This window comes from Haliotis cracherodii, unplaced genomic scaffold, assembly GCF_022045235.1.
Source record: "Haliotis cracherodii isolate W230 unplaced genomic scaffold, xgHalCrac1.p SCAF_5, whole genome shotgun sequence".
NCBI lineage: Eukaryota > Metazoa > Mollusca > Gastropoda > Lepetellida > Haliotidae > Haliotis > Haliotis cracherodii.
The window spans coordinates 58352157-58371134 of NW_027266308.1; the positions used below are offsets into that span (position 1 = coordinate 58352157).

At 40.7% G+C, this 18978-nt stretch overlaps 1 protein-coding gene across 2 annotated transcripts in view; it reads left to right on the forward strand.

Annotated features, from left to right (window-relative positions):
* LOC139442638 (L-asparaginase-like) overlaps positions 1 to 18978 on the forward strand; it is a 31819-nt gene continuing 12841 nt past the window's right edge. Inside the window, exons 1-10 of one of the 2 annotated variants that reach the window (XM_071223496.1) lie at positions 1 to 239; positions 1889 to 2009; positions 2825 to 2872; positions 9848 to 9959; positions 13868 to 13993; positions 14409 to 14492; positions 15586 to 15712; positions 16079 to 16191; positions 17483 to 17668; positions 18614 to 18727. In XM_071223496.1, coding sequence (XP_071079597.1) covers positions 68 to 239; positions 1889 to 2009; positions 2825 to 2872; positions 9848 to 9959; positions 13868 to 13993; positions 14409 to 14492; positions 15586 to 15712; positions 16079 to 16191; positions 17483 to 17668; positions 18614 to 18727 — 1203 coding nt within the window. In that variant the 5' untranslated portion in view covers positions 1 to 67. The remainder of the gene's footprint in view (positions 240 to 1888; positions 2010 to 2824; positions 2873 to 9847; positions 9960 to 13867; positions 13994 to 14408; positions 14493 to 15585; positions 15713 to 16078; positions 16192 to 17482; positions 17669 to 18613; positions 18728 to 18978) is intronic. The other variant, XM_071223497.1, reaches the window with a different exon arrangement.

Here is an 18978-nt window from a genome sequence, read left to right on the forward strand (position 1 = left end):
AATATTGCTTGACATTTCTGACGTTTTACATTTTTACTAAACAACAAAGAAAGTGTGACTTAATTCAATGGCAGACAATGCTGATCAATCTGAAACCGAACTAACTAGATCGAAATCAGTGGATGAGAAAGTCGCGGAACTAGAATTGAAGACCCGAGCTGTACACGATGCAGAACCGCTGACGAAAATCCTTGTGCTGTACACAGGGGGAACGATTGGAATGGTTACAAAAAATGGAGGTTGTGCTATTTTTTTATACAATTTCTATCAAATCAAATACCATTTATGTGTCGAAGTAGTGTTTAATCATAACCAAGATGTTTTCCTGGAGTTTGACAGCCATTCAGTTTTTGAAACTCAACTCCGACGGAAGGACTCTTAGGCCAGTTACTCTTGTTTCTCATTTCCCCTTCATGGTCTAGTGGAGTTGTACATCAACTCCATGCTCAAGGTAATGTCCATTTAAAGGCGTAATTAAGAAGATAGGAGCCAAACAGCAGACATATCTTAGGCATTAACACTTAATGTATCAAGTGTCCATGCTGTAGGTCTATGAAACTTGGAACAGGTCACCATGGTAAGATTTGACTGACCCAAGTATAAGTTTAGTTTACCTGTGAAGGCAAATATTTTGACATTTTGTGATGGTCATATGGCATTTATACCCATAATGCCAAGCATTGTAGGACTTATCAACATCTGAATACAATGTATAATATCTTATAACGTAAGTTTATATCATATATGGCTTTATTATTGGATGAGAGGTGGTCATGTGACAGTGAAAGTAATGTTCATAAGTGTATGAACGACACATTTTGACGTTCATATTTTTTTCACGAGAGTGTATTCTTGAAATGATGTAAGCACTGATGTAATACTTCCACATGTCTAGGGAAAGCCCTGGGACTTCCCTGGGACTTCCCTGGGACGAATAGATACAGGAGCATTGTTTCTGATAATTTAAACCCTTGAATATTAAACTCATCATTTTGGCTTGCATTGGGAAAAGTCAGGGAGTTTGACTGCATGCCCATGCATGATTATCCTTGCTACGACTTTCCTTGTGAACAAAAATAAGAAATGAAACCCAAAGTATGCCTAGACTTACAGTGACAGCCTACAGCAATCTATGAATTTATCTATTTGACACATCTTTATGCTAATCTCTTAATGATCGTCCCACTAAGTAACACTTGTAATCGCAACAGGTTAATTAACAGCTTTGGAAATCTCTCCAGTCACATTGATTGTGTCAGCCATTTTGTTGTATTGTACTTGATGTAAGTGTATTATGATATAAATACACAATGCCATTTAGAAAGTGGTCAAATGTAACTAATGTTATATTTGGGATAACACTGTATTATGATACACTGTGACTGTGGCTGGATTAACAAGGTTATTCTTAACAGACCTTTCTCATGTAATGATGATATTCTTTGAATCTATTTGTTGTAACCAAACTGCAAAAGATGTTGCTCTCATGTCACCTCCTGTTTTGAGGAACTATTTTATTTCCTGATACATCTGGTTGTTGTATGGCTGTCAGTGTAAACATGGAGTCATACATTCCAAATAAAATAGTGCATCAGTCACATTTGTTTTGTTATAGAAAAAGACTGAAAGTTATTTTTTTGCATGTGATACAAACACTTCTCTACTTTGGTTTGTAACTGACAGTTTCTCAAAGCTTATAGAAATTAACATGATAAATGCTTAAAATGTAATGATTTTAAGAAAGTGACGTTAATTTTCCCTTGTAATTCTGTTTGACTTTCCTTCAGTTCTATAAGATTGTATTGTGCCAACACCTACTGTTCATTAATCTACAAACTGTTAATGTCTGCTCTTGATCTGAAATTCTTCATTAACTCCTGTGGTGCAGTGTATGAGCCGGAGCCTGACTGTATGGTACAGAAACTCAGAGCCCTTCCCATCTTCCATGATGCTGAATATGGAGACGCTCATTTTTGCCCTGAAACTGAGGCGAATCATCTAGCATTACCGTAAGTATGTCCATTACATTATGTTATACAACATAAGTAGGAATAAGGTAATGTCTGTGTCAGAAACATGATGGAATAGGAAGACTTCAAGTGTGTCAGACAGGAGGACAGGATCGGATATTGAATTGTTACTTTTTCTATTTATCTACCGATCCATTTTATCGAACATTCACTCATAATTGTGAACATTTTAATTGAGGTTCCAGAAGTCCTTTTTCTTTCCACTGAGTAACTTGGACTTACCATTCAAAGAAACACCATCTTCCCCAGGCAAGGGCGTTACCTGACTATATAAGTCCACTTTCCACCCTTGCCGAACTAGGCTGGAATTCCAGAGTTACATTTTGGCTTGACTAACTAGTCGATGCATGGTTCAATCGAAATCGTGTAATGCAACATGGATTAAACGTGCAGGTTTCGATCAACTGCAGGATTTGCAAAGCATGTGTACTGTCATATGGGCATCAACAGATATTTTGCAAATCTTTTCATGTTTTTAAACAAGGTGCTCAAGTGATCTGATGCATGTGGTGGGGTAAGACCCGTTTTATTACAATATAGATCTTTTATGGTCAGATATTGCCCTTGCCTAGGGAAGATGAAGATACACTCATGACATGGTTGTTTCATGTGTTTGTAGTACTATATTCACAAAAACAGATTAATTGGTTTAAATTTCCAAGTTGCAAGTAATTAAAAAGTCCTTGTTTCTATGTTTGCACTAACCACCACTGTATGAATGGTGTCAGATTTGATGTGTTTCATGTAGGATTCTATTAAATGTGTATGTAATCAGTACATGGTGTATAACACAGGCTGCTCAAATCGAAGCTGAAAACAGATGGCCAACCTTCTCCAAATGGGTAACACTAGCGATCACTTTGCTTGCCTGCTGACTCACTTTACTCATTTTACTGACTGTCGTGTTGTTGTATCTGCTGTATGTTGGTGTACTGATGTCACGAACGACGGAGACAACTCCATCGTTAAAATATCTCACCATGGTCTCTCATGTAGAAGGGTGTAGAAAAACTAATTGATTAACTTGTACTACTACTTGTATATGGATAGCAGAGTCTTAGATAATGTAGATGGCCTCATGTAGCCATGATAGTATTAACAAGAATTCTGAATCATACACATCTTTGATTTAGACCTGACCATTTTCTTTTCTTGTTTTAGCATGTTTTCAAGTCTACATTTTATGTTTTCAAAGGAACAAATATCAATAACAATACTGTGTTTGATTGTTTTGGTGTCAAAACCTGAATTAAATTTCTATTCATCCCCTGTGCATATTGACCATAAAATTTGTTAAACAAGAAAATGAGGTGGTCTGACGATTGTGATGAATAGTTGTCTGAATAATGAAAACTATCAGACAGGCAAAAATCAGAGGGTCCGAGAAGCATTTTTTGCATCTTTTTTGTATCCAGAAGCATGATTACCATTATTATTTTTCTATTTGTTGGATCACATTTTTTTTCCGATTTAGAAGGCTAAGGAGTGAAAATGTTAAAAAGAAGCTGATATTGACTTCTTTTTAACAAGACTTGATCGCAGAATGTTTTTTGCAAATATTACGGGAAGGAAGACAATTGAGGATAATCTCGGCAACATCTGTGTAACAAGGACAAGGGACATAACTCTAGATTTATTATGTAAGTAATTTTCCTACCACTAGTCGCGTGAATGATTTGGCAAAATATCAATGTCAAATTGAGCATCATAAGTTATCTCCAAATGATACAAAAATAAGTTTCACTTTCATTATTATATTTTTACAATTGTTAAGAAAATACGTTAAATGGAGCCGTGATCCAACAAATAAAAAATAATGGCCTTATCTGGAACTGCTTTGTATTGATGTGTCCATTTTTTAGTCCTGAAGCAAATGTTTCAATGTTGTGGATTAAGATGTAATGTGGTCATGAACATGATGAATATTGTCATATCCGAAGTCCAGGTCCTATCTAGTGTTAACACAGTCAGGCCTTCTTTGTGCAGACATTATCGTTCCCAGTAAAGTGGCCCAGATGAATCTGTATACAGAAAGTTACTCATGCAAGGCAGATGAGGGTAGCTTGATTCTTTTTTTGAGGATGTCTGCTGAGCTGAGCTTGTGATTACTGCAAAATCCGAAGTGCCATGAATCAGGAGTTCTTTGCGACATATAGTATTTATACCACTCAAAAGAAGTTAAAGAACACCCAATTTTTTCATATGACTATAGTTACTGTATCATGGCCAACAATTTCACGCAAGCTGTTGACGTTTATCAGAGGCCGACATCTTTTATGTTTAATGCTGGCAAAGTGGCATCCTTACCGAATCCCATATTCTAAGTCAAACAAGAGTATATTTGCAGGAACCTGTCTTCATTAGTTGAAGGCAGTAGTCTTTACATGCTGTAAGTTGATGTGATAGGGATAATAAGTGTCATCCAGAGAAATATCACTTATCCGGCTTCCAATAAAGGACTGGCTTCCATTTTTTGGGCCAAGTGTGCAGATCAGCGTCAATTAGAGGGTGGCATGTACCGGAGACCCGGTGTCTTTTAGAGGAAATACAGTAATCTGAATTCAGATCAGTGGACATCCTTCAGGCTAACTTGGTTCAGTAGGAGGTCACGCATAACAATCTGAGATTTTCTCTCTTTATCTTTTTGAAACTGATGAACGTCGGTAATAGGGAATGAACTACGCTTTTGACCATAGTTTTTGTACAGATTTGGAATTGTGGATTTTTGTTTAGAATTTTGCATAATATTTTGTAAAATCTTTAGAAAGCCAATTGGGTCCATCATCTGTCATCGTTGTTTGATTGTTTGTTGTTTTAATGCTGCAGTCAGCATTATTACAGCTATTGGACAGCAGTCTGTAAATAATCCAGTCTGGACCAGACAGTCCAGTGATTGACATGATGAGCATCGATCTACGCAAGTGGAATACTATGACATGCATCAACCAATTCGGCATGCCTGACCACACAATCCCATTAGGTGCCTCTTACGACAAGCAGAGTCACCTTTTACGGCAAGCATGGGTTGCTGAAGACCTATTCTTCACCGGATCTGTCCTCCTTGATTGTCCAGCATTTATATCTTTCTATAACAGTTATTACCCTGAGCCCAATCATCGCCATAGGTTCATACGGAAAATGCGGATATAGTACACTGGATAAGGGGAGGGTCTTTTTTAAATCTTGATTTGGGGAACAACTACAGACATGACGACAGTTACTTCCGCCATTGCTCATACACTACTCACTTTCAGTTTGCTGAGCAGCAACTGGATTCCAGGAAACTGAACGTGATTCTGAGGGTCAGGTTGCTGTGTGCTATGGATGCTGTATGGCCCAGCAAGATGAGACCTAGAGCATATACATGCTACATTGTAGGAGTTGTCACTGATTCACTCTGTACAACCAATCTACCGGTATATATCCAGTATACGTGTGGAAACTGACAGTGTGTCAGAAAGTTTTTTTATTGCATTTGACACAAGTACTTTTATGGTAAATATTCCTTTTTTGGAAGACTCATCTGAAACCATGGTAACCATTTGTGTAACCTTTAGAAGCTGTAGTATCAGTGAAGCACTTTTTTCATAAATGTTAGTATCTGTACCATTGCTGAACGGAAATGTCACATTTAAATATTCTAAAAGTTAACTTCATGCCGAATCAGACCTGTTTTGAAGCAAGTTGAGATCCAGGTCATATAAAAAGAGAGTGAAGTTACCTTGGTTATTTGCAGGCTGTTAAGTATAAATATATTTGTCAATATGGTTGCAGAAATGCCATGCATGGACATAGTTTGAATGAAAACGTCATCACTTGCTGTCTTCTTACATTGGTGTCTGGCTATGCGGTGATATTACTGCACTATTGCTAAAAATTATGTAAAACTATGATCACTCACTTTTTCCTGTCTGGAAGATGACTTATGGACCCAAATACAAGTTGATATTATCATATGTGGCTTCAAGTTCCTGTGATCTTTGTGTTTGTCCACCCTCTCCCCACAGGACAGCAGTACTATGTCGTAAACTATGGGGCATTTTTAAAACGTTGCTGACCATGGTTATGTTTTCTTGCGATGGACTTGTATTTCTAACTTTCTGAATATTTCCCGTGCCCCCTGCCCCTTCCAACCCCTCTCCCCTCCAACGCCTCTCCCCCTCTTTCCCCCTCTTTCCTAGACTCAAGTTATCTGTGACCTTGACCCAAGGGGTTTGTCAAATGATGCTTTCAATTATATTGTTCCATGATAACATTTGATATAGAATTCTGTAGGTTGGATGGGAGGTGAATGTAACTGAAATAAGGGGAAGTATGATGGCACAGAAAATCTTTCACACCATATCACCAACCATGTCATCGTAATGACAGGACACGTGCACACCTAGTCAGCATGGTGAACAGAGCTTTCAGTGGAGAATGTTATGTTTAAATGGAGACTCTTCATGAATGGCTAATGGAATGTTGTACTTGTTGTCAATGTACAGTGTCCAAGTTGGTGTGAAAGGAGGAATTATTCCTGTAATATTTTTAATTGTGCTTCATTTTATATGCATGGGCATTTTATATTTTTACTCCACAAATACATATACCTTATTCGCCGTAATAGGCGCCCCGCTCTTATAAGAGCCAACGGTGATATCTGCCAATTTTCTGGCTAGTGAACAATCCCGATTAGCACCCTTCCGATTGATCAATGTACACAAGACTTATTTATTCGTGTATAATACGCACTCGTGTGTTATACGCACCCTTAAATTCTGGAAAAATATATCTGTCTTGTAGAGACTTTTTGTAACATTTCAGTCAGTCAGCATAAACCACAACTCTTTCACCAAAATTATATTCAAATGATTAGCCCCCTATTTCTAATTTTGAGAGTGCCCTGGGTGTTTATTACGTCGAATGCGGTATCTGCATGTAGGGTTTTGTTTAAGTAGGATTCCAAACCAAGTACCCTTGGCAGCCAGTTAGGGAAAAACATGTTATTTAAGATGTTTATGTTCCAAAATTCAGAAGTATGTTAACATTGTATTCTCAAACAGCATTACCATATTCGCCACATTAAGCGCCTTGCTCCATGCAATCAGTGTCCCTTGACCACTGCTAACTGCCAGGCCTATTGTAAGTAATTTTAGTAAGCAGCCCCTTCTAAGATTGAAAATTTACATGTGTTTATCACAGATATTTTATAGAAGTGGTATATAATTGCTTAGTAGTAGTAACTATCGAAAAAATATGTATTATCAAATAAATGTTAGCTTCATTTGAACACAGCTTGTTTAGTGATAAGGAACTGAAATCATTGTGTATGGTTTCAATATACCGGTACACCCCCTTGTAAGTTTTTTAAGGGCCCGTGGTGCTTATTATGTCAAATACAGTGATTGCAACCATGTAATACTGAGCATCAAACATGTTAAATCCTCTCCCTCTATATTGGTCCTGTTATACAAGTCGCAGCTAAAACCCATAACATTAATTATAACTATAACTGTGAACTTGGAACATTTTTATTCCAATTTGGGAATTTTTAGTTACATCAGCTGAAGGCTTGGGGCTGAATATCATGAATATCGGCCTCTGAGCTGGTATGGAATTACTAACTCCCTGCATGTCATATAACCCAGTTGGAACAGGAAGACTGACATGAAATTACACTTTTTATTCCCTGCCATGAAGTGTGCTAGGGGATATAGGAATGGAGTTTGTTCTTCCATCTGTCTTTACGTCCGTCCATCTGCTTCTCAAAGGGTACAGGGGCGGTTGGGTAGCCTAGTGGTTAAAGCTTTCGCTCGTCACGCCGAAGACCCGGGTTCGATTCCCGACATGGGTACAATGTGTGAAGCCCATTTTTGGTGTCCCCCGCCGTGATATTGCTGGAATATTGCTAAAAGCGGCGTAAAACCATACTCACTCACTTACTCACTCATTCACTCAAAGACTACAAATTTTATCCAAAAGTATTTAAGTTAGAGAAATGAAAGTTTACACATTGATACTACTGGTCTTGATCTTAAATGAGTTTGAAAATTGATGTCTTAAGTACATTTTTTACAGAGTTATGGACTTTGCTCAGTGCTTTTCACAGCTTGTCATGTCCATGTTGTGTTCTTGTAGTTGTCTTGTCAGGTGTCTTTTCATTATTGTAATATCAGCCTGACGAACATCTCGACTCTCCCTACACCTGGATGCCGATATGCAGCACTGATGTGCCATATTTGGATTGTAAAAAAAAGATTAAATACAAATTTGTACCAATCCAGGCACTGACCACAAAGTATGACCTGTATTTTGATATCTATCACATGTCCGGTGAATTTTGCGCCAGGAGAATCTGGGGCAGAGTAGATACTTGGCGTAAGAGCCCATGCAGTGTGGAGAGTTGATCATGCCTGGTTCAAGCTGGAGTATAAAGGGCCACTGAGGTGGCAGGGATGTCATTGTATATTGCGATATTGATCTGTTGGAAAAATGTTAAAGTCGATGATGTATAGATACAAATTTATGAATATCATTACTGGGGCGGTCGGGTAGCCTAGTGGTTAAAGCGTTCGCTCGTCACGCCGAAGACCCGGGTTCGAATCCCAACAAGGGTACATTGTGTAAAGCCCATGTGTCCCCCACCGTGATATTGCTGGAATATTGCTAAAAGTGGCGTAAAACCAAACTCACTCACTCACTGAATATCGTTGCTAATTAATTCACTGCCACAGAAACATTCACGTTTTTTTAGATTACAGTGGTTAAGAGTGACAATGGGATGGCAGATAATTCAATTTGAAGCTTTGAATGGATCAGTGTTGTTCATATTTCAGGTGAACTTCAGTATTTCCAATCAATGACACTCCTACCAGGAAGTTACAAAATTCTGACTGCGGCATAATGTAATCAGTGTTAAATGAAATAACGTGTCAAGTGTTCTTATCGTGTAAACAAGCTACTGACATATCTCTGGCCAGAACCTGAATCATATACTGCTGTGTAAACTGGACTAATATTTCAGCAGTCTCATTAAAATCGGATGTTAGTGCTCACTACCGATCTTATTTTAATGAGATTGATATTTCAGTTACAAATGGATATGCTTTGTACAGATTCTAGCAAGAACATTTCTGATATGTATTGTTATCATGATCATAGATATGTATGGCTCAGGAGCAATTATTGTGACACATATATTGATATGAGGCTACAAAAATAAATAGTCTTGGTTCTCAGGCCCCGCCCGCATCATCATAAAGTCTGCCACACGTTTTGTTTTTATTTCCATTTTCAAAAAAATATATTCAAGTCCTAATACTTAAAAACAATGTGATCCAATAAAGCATGCATTTACCTTTACATCCGCACCAATTTACTGCGCATATTGTGTTATAGTAATGGCGGCAACAGGAGTTTGTATGCTTCTATATGTAAAGAGGCCCTTTCCCAGGTTGATTGTACACAACTGTTTATTTCGTTACATACTAGTTTGAACAAGCCCCCCCCCAAAAAAAACACCACCCGCCTGCACTATATTTTCAAAAGTCATTGCCTGAGAACTAATTCTAATTTTTTAAAGCCCGAGGAACATTTATTTGCATGAAATTTCACATGTACCCCAGACTGGCGATATAGTGAAAGAACAGCACACTTTTATTTCACTAATTGAATGTCATAGGAAGTATTGGTATCTGGGAGCGAACACTGTTTGGCAAATTGCTTTGTGTCCACTCATGTTTTCCAACAGGATGTCATTTTGTGACCCCGGTTTTGTTTCTCCCTGTGTTTTTGTCACAGGTAAGTGTTTGCAAGAGGTTTTTCTTTTCTGACAGACTCACAAAGGAGGAATTCCGTGTGTTATTCACTGTGGAGGAGTTCGAGCCGCTCCTTGACTCATCCAACATGAACATGCAGGACTGGGCCACCATTGCTAGTAGGATACAGGTAAACGTGATTGTCTCCCTTGTATCAGTTGGATGTCTTGAATGAAAGCTTGTGTGAACCAGTTTAGGGGTTCAGTTACGTTAAGTTTCACCCATAACGGTTGAATGATCCTGTGAAATAACTTTATGATATTTGCATTTTAGCAGTTCTCAATGCAGATTGGTCAATTGAAGGCATGTGATGTCACAGTGCTTCATTGATGAGAAAAATATGGTATGACGTCATCCATTGTTCACCTGAACAATAGGTTGCCTTCAGTGAAGTTTCTCTGTAGGGATGACATTTCATAAGTTTCTTATTATTATTCTTCCTGACCCGTGAAGATCCAGGGTAGAATAGGTCTTCAGCAACCCATGCTTGCCATAAAAGGTGACTGTGCTTGTAATAAGAGGTGAATAGGCTTGTTGTAAGAGTCATCAGATAGTCAGGCTCGCTGATTTGGTTGATGCATGTCATCGTATCCCAATTGCGTGGATCGATGATCATGATGTCAATACCTAGATCATCTGGTCCAGACTTGACTATTTACTGACCGCCGTCATATAGCTGGAATATTGCTGAGTGAGGTGTTAAACAACAACAACAACAAACAAACAAACAAACAAACATTTTCTCCCTTAAAATATCAATGAATAAAATATAGAATAACCAACAAGCAGCATTAGGGATTATCTGTCCCTCGTGAATGATTGCTAGAAGTTCCTCAACACGGACTTGGAATTAACACCATTCATTCACTTGAGTCAGATAATCCATAATTCCCTGTAGCTCGTTGGTTATTCTCTAAGTATTTGCTCTGGTTAACCCTATGAAAGATTTTGCCTCATCAACTAGGGTACTTGGGACTCGGGTCAAGTAGGTACTGAGGAGGACTTGGATACCCACCGGACTACCCGGACCCATGGTTTGTCACGTGACATATTGTTCAATAACAAAAATTATCTAGGACTCCATGGTTCCACAACAAGTCACTAATGTTTGCATCTCTTTCTCACGATGTACGGATTACTACTGATGTTCATATGTTTGAATAAAGATAAAACTTCAGTAAACTTCAGAGTATGCATGACCAGATCATTTTATACATGTACTTAAATGCCAGGGCTGCAGTCAAACTATTCCCAATTGGACAGTTTGAACTTATCTTTTGAGACCATAGGCGGGTACCCGGGTAGGGTCAGGTAATACGGGGTAGGGTACCCGGGTAGGGTCGACTAATACGGTGTTGGGTCCCCGGGTAGGGTCGAGTGATACGGGGTTGGGTACCCGGGTAGGGTCGAGTAATACGGTGTTGGGTACCCGGGTAAGGTCGGGTAATAGGGGGTTGGGTACCTGAGGAGGGTAGGGTAATACAGGGTTGGGTACCCGGGTAGGGTCGGGTAATATGGGGTTGGGTACCCGGGTAGGGTCGAGTGATACGGGGTTGGGTACCCGGGTAGGGTCGAGTAATACGGTGTTGGGTACCTGGGTAAGGTCGGGTAATAGGGGGTTGGGTACCTGAGGAGGGTAGGGTAATACAGGGTTGGGTACCCGGGTAGGGTCGGGTAATATGGGGTTGGGTACCCGGGTAGGGTCGAGTGATACGGGGTTGGGTACCCGGGTAGGGTCGAGTAATACGGTGTTGGGTACCCGGGTAAGGTCGGGTAATAGGGGGTTGGGTACCTGAGGAGGGTAGGGTAATACAGGGTTGGGTACCCGGGTAGGGTCGGGTAATATGGGGTTGGGTACCCGGGTAGGGTCGATAATAGGGGGTTGGGTACCCGGGTAGGGTCGAGTAATACGGTGTTGGGTACCCGGGTAGGGTCGAGTAATATGGGGTTGGGTACCCGGGTAGGGTCGATAATAGGGGGTTGGGTACCCGGGTAGGGTCGAGTAATACGGTGTTGGGTACCCGGGTAGGGTCGAGTAATACGGTGTTGGGTACCCGGGTAGGGTCGAGTAATACAGTGTTGGGTACCCGGGTAGGGTCGAGTAATACGGGGTAGGGTACCCGGGTAGGGTCGAGTAATACGGTGTTGGGTACCCGGGTAGGGTCGAGTAATACGGGGTTGGGTACCCGGGTAGGGTCGAGTAATACGGGGTTGGGTACCCGGGTAAGGTCGGGTAATAGGGGGTTGGGTACCTGAGTAGGGTAGAATAAAATGGGGTTGGGTACCCGGGTAGGGTCGATAACAGGGGGTTGGGTACCCGGGTAGGGTCGGGTAATATGGGGTTGGGTACCCGGGTAGGGTCGATAATAGGGGGTTGGGTACCCGGGTAGGGTCGAGTAATACGGTGTTGGGTACCCGGGTAAGGTCGTGTAATAGGGGGTTGGGTACCCGGGTAGGGTTGAGTAATACGGTGTTGGGTACCTGAGTAGGGTCGGGTCGGGTAATAGGGGGTTGGGTACCTGGGTAGGGTCGGGTAATAGGGGGTTGGGTACCTGGGTAGGGTCGGGTCGGGTAATAGGGGGTTGGGTACCTGGGTAGGGTCGGGTAATAGGGGGTTGGGTACCCGGGTAAGGTCGGGTAATAGGGGGTTGGGTACCTGGGTAGGGTCGGGTAATAGGGGGTTTGGTACCCGGGTAAGGTCGGGTAATAGGGGGTTGGGTACCTGAGTAGGGTCGGGTCGGGTAATAGGGGGTTGGGTACCTGGGTAGGGTCGGGTAATAGGGGGTTGGGTACCCGGGTAAGGTCGGGTAATAGGGGGTTGGGTACCTGGGTAGGGTCGGGTAATAGGGGGTTGGGTACCCGGGTAAGGTCGGGTAATAGGGGGTTGGGTACCTGGGTAGGGTCGGGTCGGGTAATAGGGGGTTGGGTACCTGGGTAGGGTCGGGTAATAGGGGGTTGGGTACAAAGGTAGGGTAGGGTAGGGTAATATGGGGGTGGGTACCCGGGTAGTAAATTTGGACTTGTCCAGCCCAAAGGTTAGTAGATTGCTGAGGATGTTGTTAGGGTGTAAAGTAAGTAGAACTCATGATTGTGTGGTGTAATGGTTGGAACATGTTCTTAATAGATACATACTGCCTCTGTTATCTAGTGGATGGAGTGGAATGGTTTAAAACCCCAGCCGCATCATACCATAAGATGTTAACATGCCATAAGGTATTTGTTGTTACCTTGTCTGGTGTTCGGCATTGGGGAGATAAAACAAGGTTGGCATTTTTCTTGACAAGTAAAAACAACAGCAGTTACTGTACATACATGCATGTCGCTATATATTGTGGCATTAGAACAAAGATGTCATTGTCCATTAACTAAGTGTAATCACATAATTGCAGCTGTACACAAGGGTGTGGCTTGTGCCATGAGCTTGCACTCAGCATCTTGCTAGTTATCTCCCTCATACTGCCTTTGGCAGAGGCCCATTTAAGGTTGGGGCCCATTTTGGGTTTAGCTAAGACCACATATTTGTGCAATAATCTTGAACATGACATACCCCTCATTACCCCTCCCCTCACCTGAATGGAGACCCACATGTGACATGCCATTTAGAAAGTGGTGACATGTAACAAGTGTTATATTTGGGATAACACTTTCTTAGTAAAGTACAGATTCTTGTACTTTTTGGGGGTTGAGTCCCGTCCGGGATTCGAGCCCACACTTGCCAGAGTGAGGCACCTAATCGCCAGCACACAAAGTCAGTGATCTAACCCACTCAGCCACCGAGGCTTCCACAAAAATGAAAGTCCGAAAACTGGTTGTCTAGATCACATACTTTGAGTACCCCTCTGACAAGTGTAAATTGTCCCGGACGGGACTCAACCTAACAAAAGTACGAGAATCTGTACTTTACTAAGAAAGTGTTATCCCAAATATAACATTTGTTGCTATACATTGATCATCCAGTATTTACACCCGAGTCACGCCAGCTACCCTCCCTGTTTCTCTGTCTGGCTCGGGTCTGATGGTGTGTTATGTTTTCTTCAGGACAACTATGACCAGTTTGATGGATTTGTGGTTCTGCATGGCACGGACACGATGGCATACACTGCATCTGCTCTCTCCTTCATGTGTGAACACCTGGGCAAGCCAATCATACTCACTGGCTCACAGGTAGGTGGAGAAATGTACCTGCAATGATTATTAAGCATTAATATTATTCTTTCTACAGGAATGAAACGACACTTATAAATCAATGTCTGAAGATCAAGATCTGTGATAATGTAAGGAAAATTTTAAGGAAACAAGCTGCACATATTTTGTTTGTGAAACTTTCAAACATGTTTATTTTGATGAGAAGTGTATGTTTATTTTGTTGAGAAGTGTACATTTTTTTGGTTGAGAAGTGTATGTTTATTTTGTTGAGAAGTGTATGTTTATTTTGTTGCGAAGTGTATGTTTATTTTGTTGCGAAGTGTATGTTTATATTGTTGAGAAGTGTATGTTTATTTTGTTGAGAAGTGTATGTTTGTTGACTGAGAACTTCTGATTGTGTTTACGACTGTTACCTGTGTTCTTGTGTCTCCAGATCCCGATCTATGAAGTGAGGAGTGATGGCCGGGACAACTTCCTCTCGTCACTCATCATTGCTGGGAACTACTGCATCCCCGAGGTGAGTAGGGGTGGTATGGGCTTTTTGGGTGGCTAGGATATTGCTAAACATCAACATCACAACAAACAAACAGGATATTTTACTGTAGTATTAAGACATGTATTATCTGCTGTCAGGTCTAATATGATAAAATTAATGTCATGATATATTGATGTTAGACTTGTTAGTTGCTGCACATTCTGTCCAATAACAATGATGTTGGGTTGTGTACTTCTCAAGGAGCGAGGATATGTAAGACCACATCATTCAAAGTACATTTATTCTTACATCGGTTTTAATCGTAGTATATTTGTTAGTTTTAATCAATGGCTAAACTTTTGCATACAATCGCCAGCGACTGAAGGGATGGTGTATATCCTGCTGGGGTCCATGTAGGTAGCAAAGGTACTATAAGTCCCCATGGTCCCTAGTATGGTGAACTGCCTGGCGATCTATAGCCCGTTTTTACAATGTATTGTTCTGTTTAGTAATAGCTTTTTATGGTCACATACTAGTTTTAAAAGTTGATATCTGTGATAAGTCTAGTAATTTTACTGTCCTTTGCTGACAGGTTTTTTTATTGTCTAAATTAATGTTTTCTTAATGTTTTAATTGCTTTAGTCACGATATGGCTGAAATATTGCAGATGTGACTTTAAATATTAACTCACTCACTCACAGTTTTACTTCTAAACTGTGATAGTCTAGTTATCATACTGTTTGTTGATGACAGGTATTTATTCATCTAAATTTAAATATTATTAATGCTCTCGTCAGGATATGGCTGAAATATTGCCAATGTGATGTTAAATTTTAACTCACTCACTCTCAAGGAGCTGGGAATGAAAATCAAGTGCACACTGATCAATTACCTGGGGTAATAATGTTAGAGCTTAGAACGTGCCTTAGGGTGTGGATTTGGTGCAATATAAATATGCACATTAATATTATTATCTTTGTGAACTGTAAATTTGTTGGAATTTTAAAAAATACTGGAAACGTCTCAACAAGAACGTATTTACAAACAAGTGGCCGCTGCTTTTAGTATTTTCCAAATCAGCATTTGGCTTTATTGTTTGCCAGGTCCAGTGATAGTCAGTATGTGAATGTTCCAGGTGCTTGTGTGTTTCAACGAAAAGGTGTTTCGAGGTAACCGCACCATCAAGAATGATGCAACAAGCTTCAGTGCTTTCAAGTCCCCCAACATGGCTCCCATCGTGACGCTGGAGATTGATATTTCAGGTACTGTCATGTATTGTAGTCTCAGTGAAACATCAAGTTATTGTCATCAAGAACCCAACTTGAAGTCTCATACATTTTATATTTTACGATATTTGAGGAAAGTTTGTCTTTGTAGTGAATGATATGGTACCTAAAAGTTTAGTTCATGTGTGAAATTTGGTCTGACAAAGAAACAGATTGAAGACATTGCCCATTGATGTATTGACTTCAATATGGTTTTGCATTTATGGAGTTATATGTGTAAATACAGGTGTTCACACTTGCATGGTTTTGATTCGCTACCAGTTTCTATAAATGCAAAAGTATTCTTGACTGAACATGGTCAAATCTTCCAATATTACAACCTACTGATTATCTTCCCTGCAGTGGACTGGGCAGGTGTATTCCGCAGCGGCACCACGGAGAAGTTCCGTGTGGCAACCAACTTCTGCCCCAATGTGGGTCTGTTGAGGATCTTTCCAGGCATAACTGCTCAAACAGTGAGTACAGACCTCTCCGCATACACGTCCGAGACAGACGGATGGTCAGTTTTGAAAGTTGCACGACAAATGGTCAGGAGTTAAAGTTACTAAGTTGAGAATCCACCAGTGTATTGTTATTTTCTGAAAACTAACATTACTAGTCTTATGTTTGCCCTTTTGTTACTTTTGTTCGTTAGTCGAGAAAATTCTGGACTGGCAACATTTTATCTGGTCTGGTAACTTTGCATAGTTGCAAGTCCGGTTGTCTGATTAAAAGTTTGGAGAATTTTCATACACTGATCAATCTCATTAAAAATCAGATCATAGTGCTCACTACCACTAGTCAAAGATCGGAGGACATCCCATTACAGGTCATGTCAGAACGACCTTTCGTGACCTTTGACCAACCAATGAAATGACTAATAACAAAAAAATAAGCTTTTGCCAAACAGAAAGCAGCTTTCTCAAGCACTTGTTTCAAACTGGAGACTTCCATTCCAGACTATACTTTTGAATCTTTTTGGACAAGTTCTCTATTAAAAATGTGAATATTGAACAAATGAAAATTCTGGAATGTCTTACAGATGGCCGGGATTACCAGATATGTCCGCAGATAAGCCGAATTTTGAGGACCAGAAAATTGATTCTGTAGAAAGGGGTCAGCTTATCCACGGGGTAGACTTTCATGATAGTATTTTTCAGATCATGATCTGTCAGAAATATCGCCTGAATGACGGTCCGATAGATTACAACTTCCCGAAAGTTTGGAAGTTGCCACGATTAGAGCCATTATTGTTATAAATTATCAATAAAGTAATTGTTATACAACAATGTTGTCATTATTAAAAAAATGTTATGCATGTTACTACTTCCGATAATAAGTTTTCAATTGAATGTTCAAAGTTTATCGTTTTATGTGTCACAACTTCCCATGCACTGTGGAAAGTCTTTTCTGTTTGAAATGTTTCTTTGAAGTGAGAAACAGACGATGATTTTGACTGAATCAGTTGTACAGTCTTTAAGTGTCGTACAGAATACCCCGTGTTAGCCTGAAAGGTCGTTCTGACGTGACCTGTAACGGTATGTCCTCAGATCATATACATAGTCTGTGAAATGTTTTATTAAATGTTCATATCTAGGTCCCGCTAGACTTGTCTACTTTTACCAGCTAGATTGGTTTTGATTCAGCTAAATACAGGTATTCCGCAATCATGGTGCAGGACAATCAGACCGTATTCGTGGAAATGGAGACACACTGTTGTAGCACCAGCTAATGGATTGTAATGTGAGTCTGTGTTCTTCCATGTAGGTGCGAGCGTTTATGCAGCCGCCAATGCAGGGAGTTGTTCTTCAAACATACGGGGCTGGTAACGCCCCCGACAACCGACAGGACCTGCTGCAACTGTTCCGGGAAGCCACCAACTGGGGCATCATCATCATCAACATCACCCAGTGTACTCACGGCAGAGTGTCCACATCCTACGCTACTGGGAAGGTAGGAGGAATAGACTCACCATAGATGTACAGTACATGTTTGTGGGGGCTCAAATGGTAAATGTCTGAGACCTGCATCACTTTCTTAAAACTGATATGCTGTGAAAAGATTAAAATGCTGATTGTGGCAATGTGACAAAGATGTCTTCGTTGTTAACTATGTTTAATCACTAATTGTAGCTGTGTACAAGAGTGTGGCTGGTGCCATGTGGTTGCACCCTGCAGCATGCTCGTGAGAGTTATCTCCATTTAAGGATGGGGCCCATTTAGGGTTTAACTAATACCACACTGGTCAAAGTGGCATTAAATCACTAACACCAATCCACTCACTTGCAGACATCTGTGAAGATCCAGGTTAGAATAGATCATCAGCAACCCATGCTTGCTGTAAGAGGCGACTATACTTGTTGTAAGAGGCATCAGGTGGTCAGGTTCGCTGACTTGGTTGATGCATGTCATCGTATGCCTATTGTGTGGATTGTTGCTCATGGTATGAATCACTTAGTCATATAGCTTGAATATTGCCAATTGTGTTGTTAAACAAACAAACAAACAAACAAACAAACAAACAGCCTTGGAGACATACAACATCTTTGAGGATGCCGGGTAAGTATAGGTCCCTAGCAACCCATACTGTTCGTAAGGAGTGACCTGATGGATTGGGTGGTCAGATATGTTGACTTGGTTGATACTGTGTCACTGTCACTTTCCTGATATGGTAAGTAATGCTCTGACTGTTCAGATGAAAGGTCATGGGATGTCGTAACATATAAATAGTCTGTGAAATGTGTGTGGCATTAAACAACAAACAAACAAACTGACACATCATGCTTAAGTTATTTGTAATCCTCCAGGTACAACAGGTAGCATTTATATCCCACTTTCATCTTGAAATGACGTTGACGTTGTGTTTTCTGACTGTGATCTCTGACTGTGGTGTGTCCAGGCCCTGCGAGAAACCGGGGTCATACCTGGCGGCGATATGACCCCAGAGGCTGCTCTCGCCAAACTCGGATACATTCTCGGCAAAGATAGCTGGTCTCTGGACAAGAAGCGAAAGGTGAGGGCTCAGACTCTTGGAGGGCTGCTTGTATCTACTTAGTAATTGTTGTACATTCCATGATCTGAAGGGAATCTTATCTTCTCATGCCGAGTGAAATTGTCAGGATAAACAAAGTTCTTGATCAATGAATGTTGGTAATGGGTAAATTTCCTGTGAGTGTCTTCGTGAGTGTGTGTGTGTGTGTGTGTGTGCGTGTATGTGTGCATTCCTAACTGTACCAAAATTGGAAGGTCAGTGGCATTAAGAGA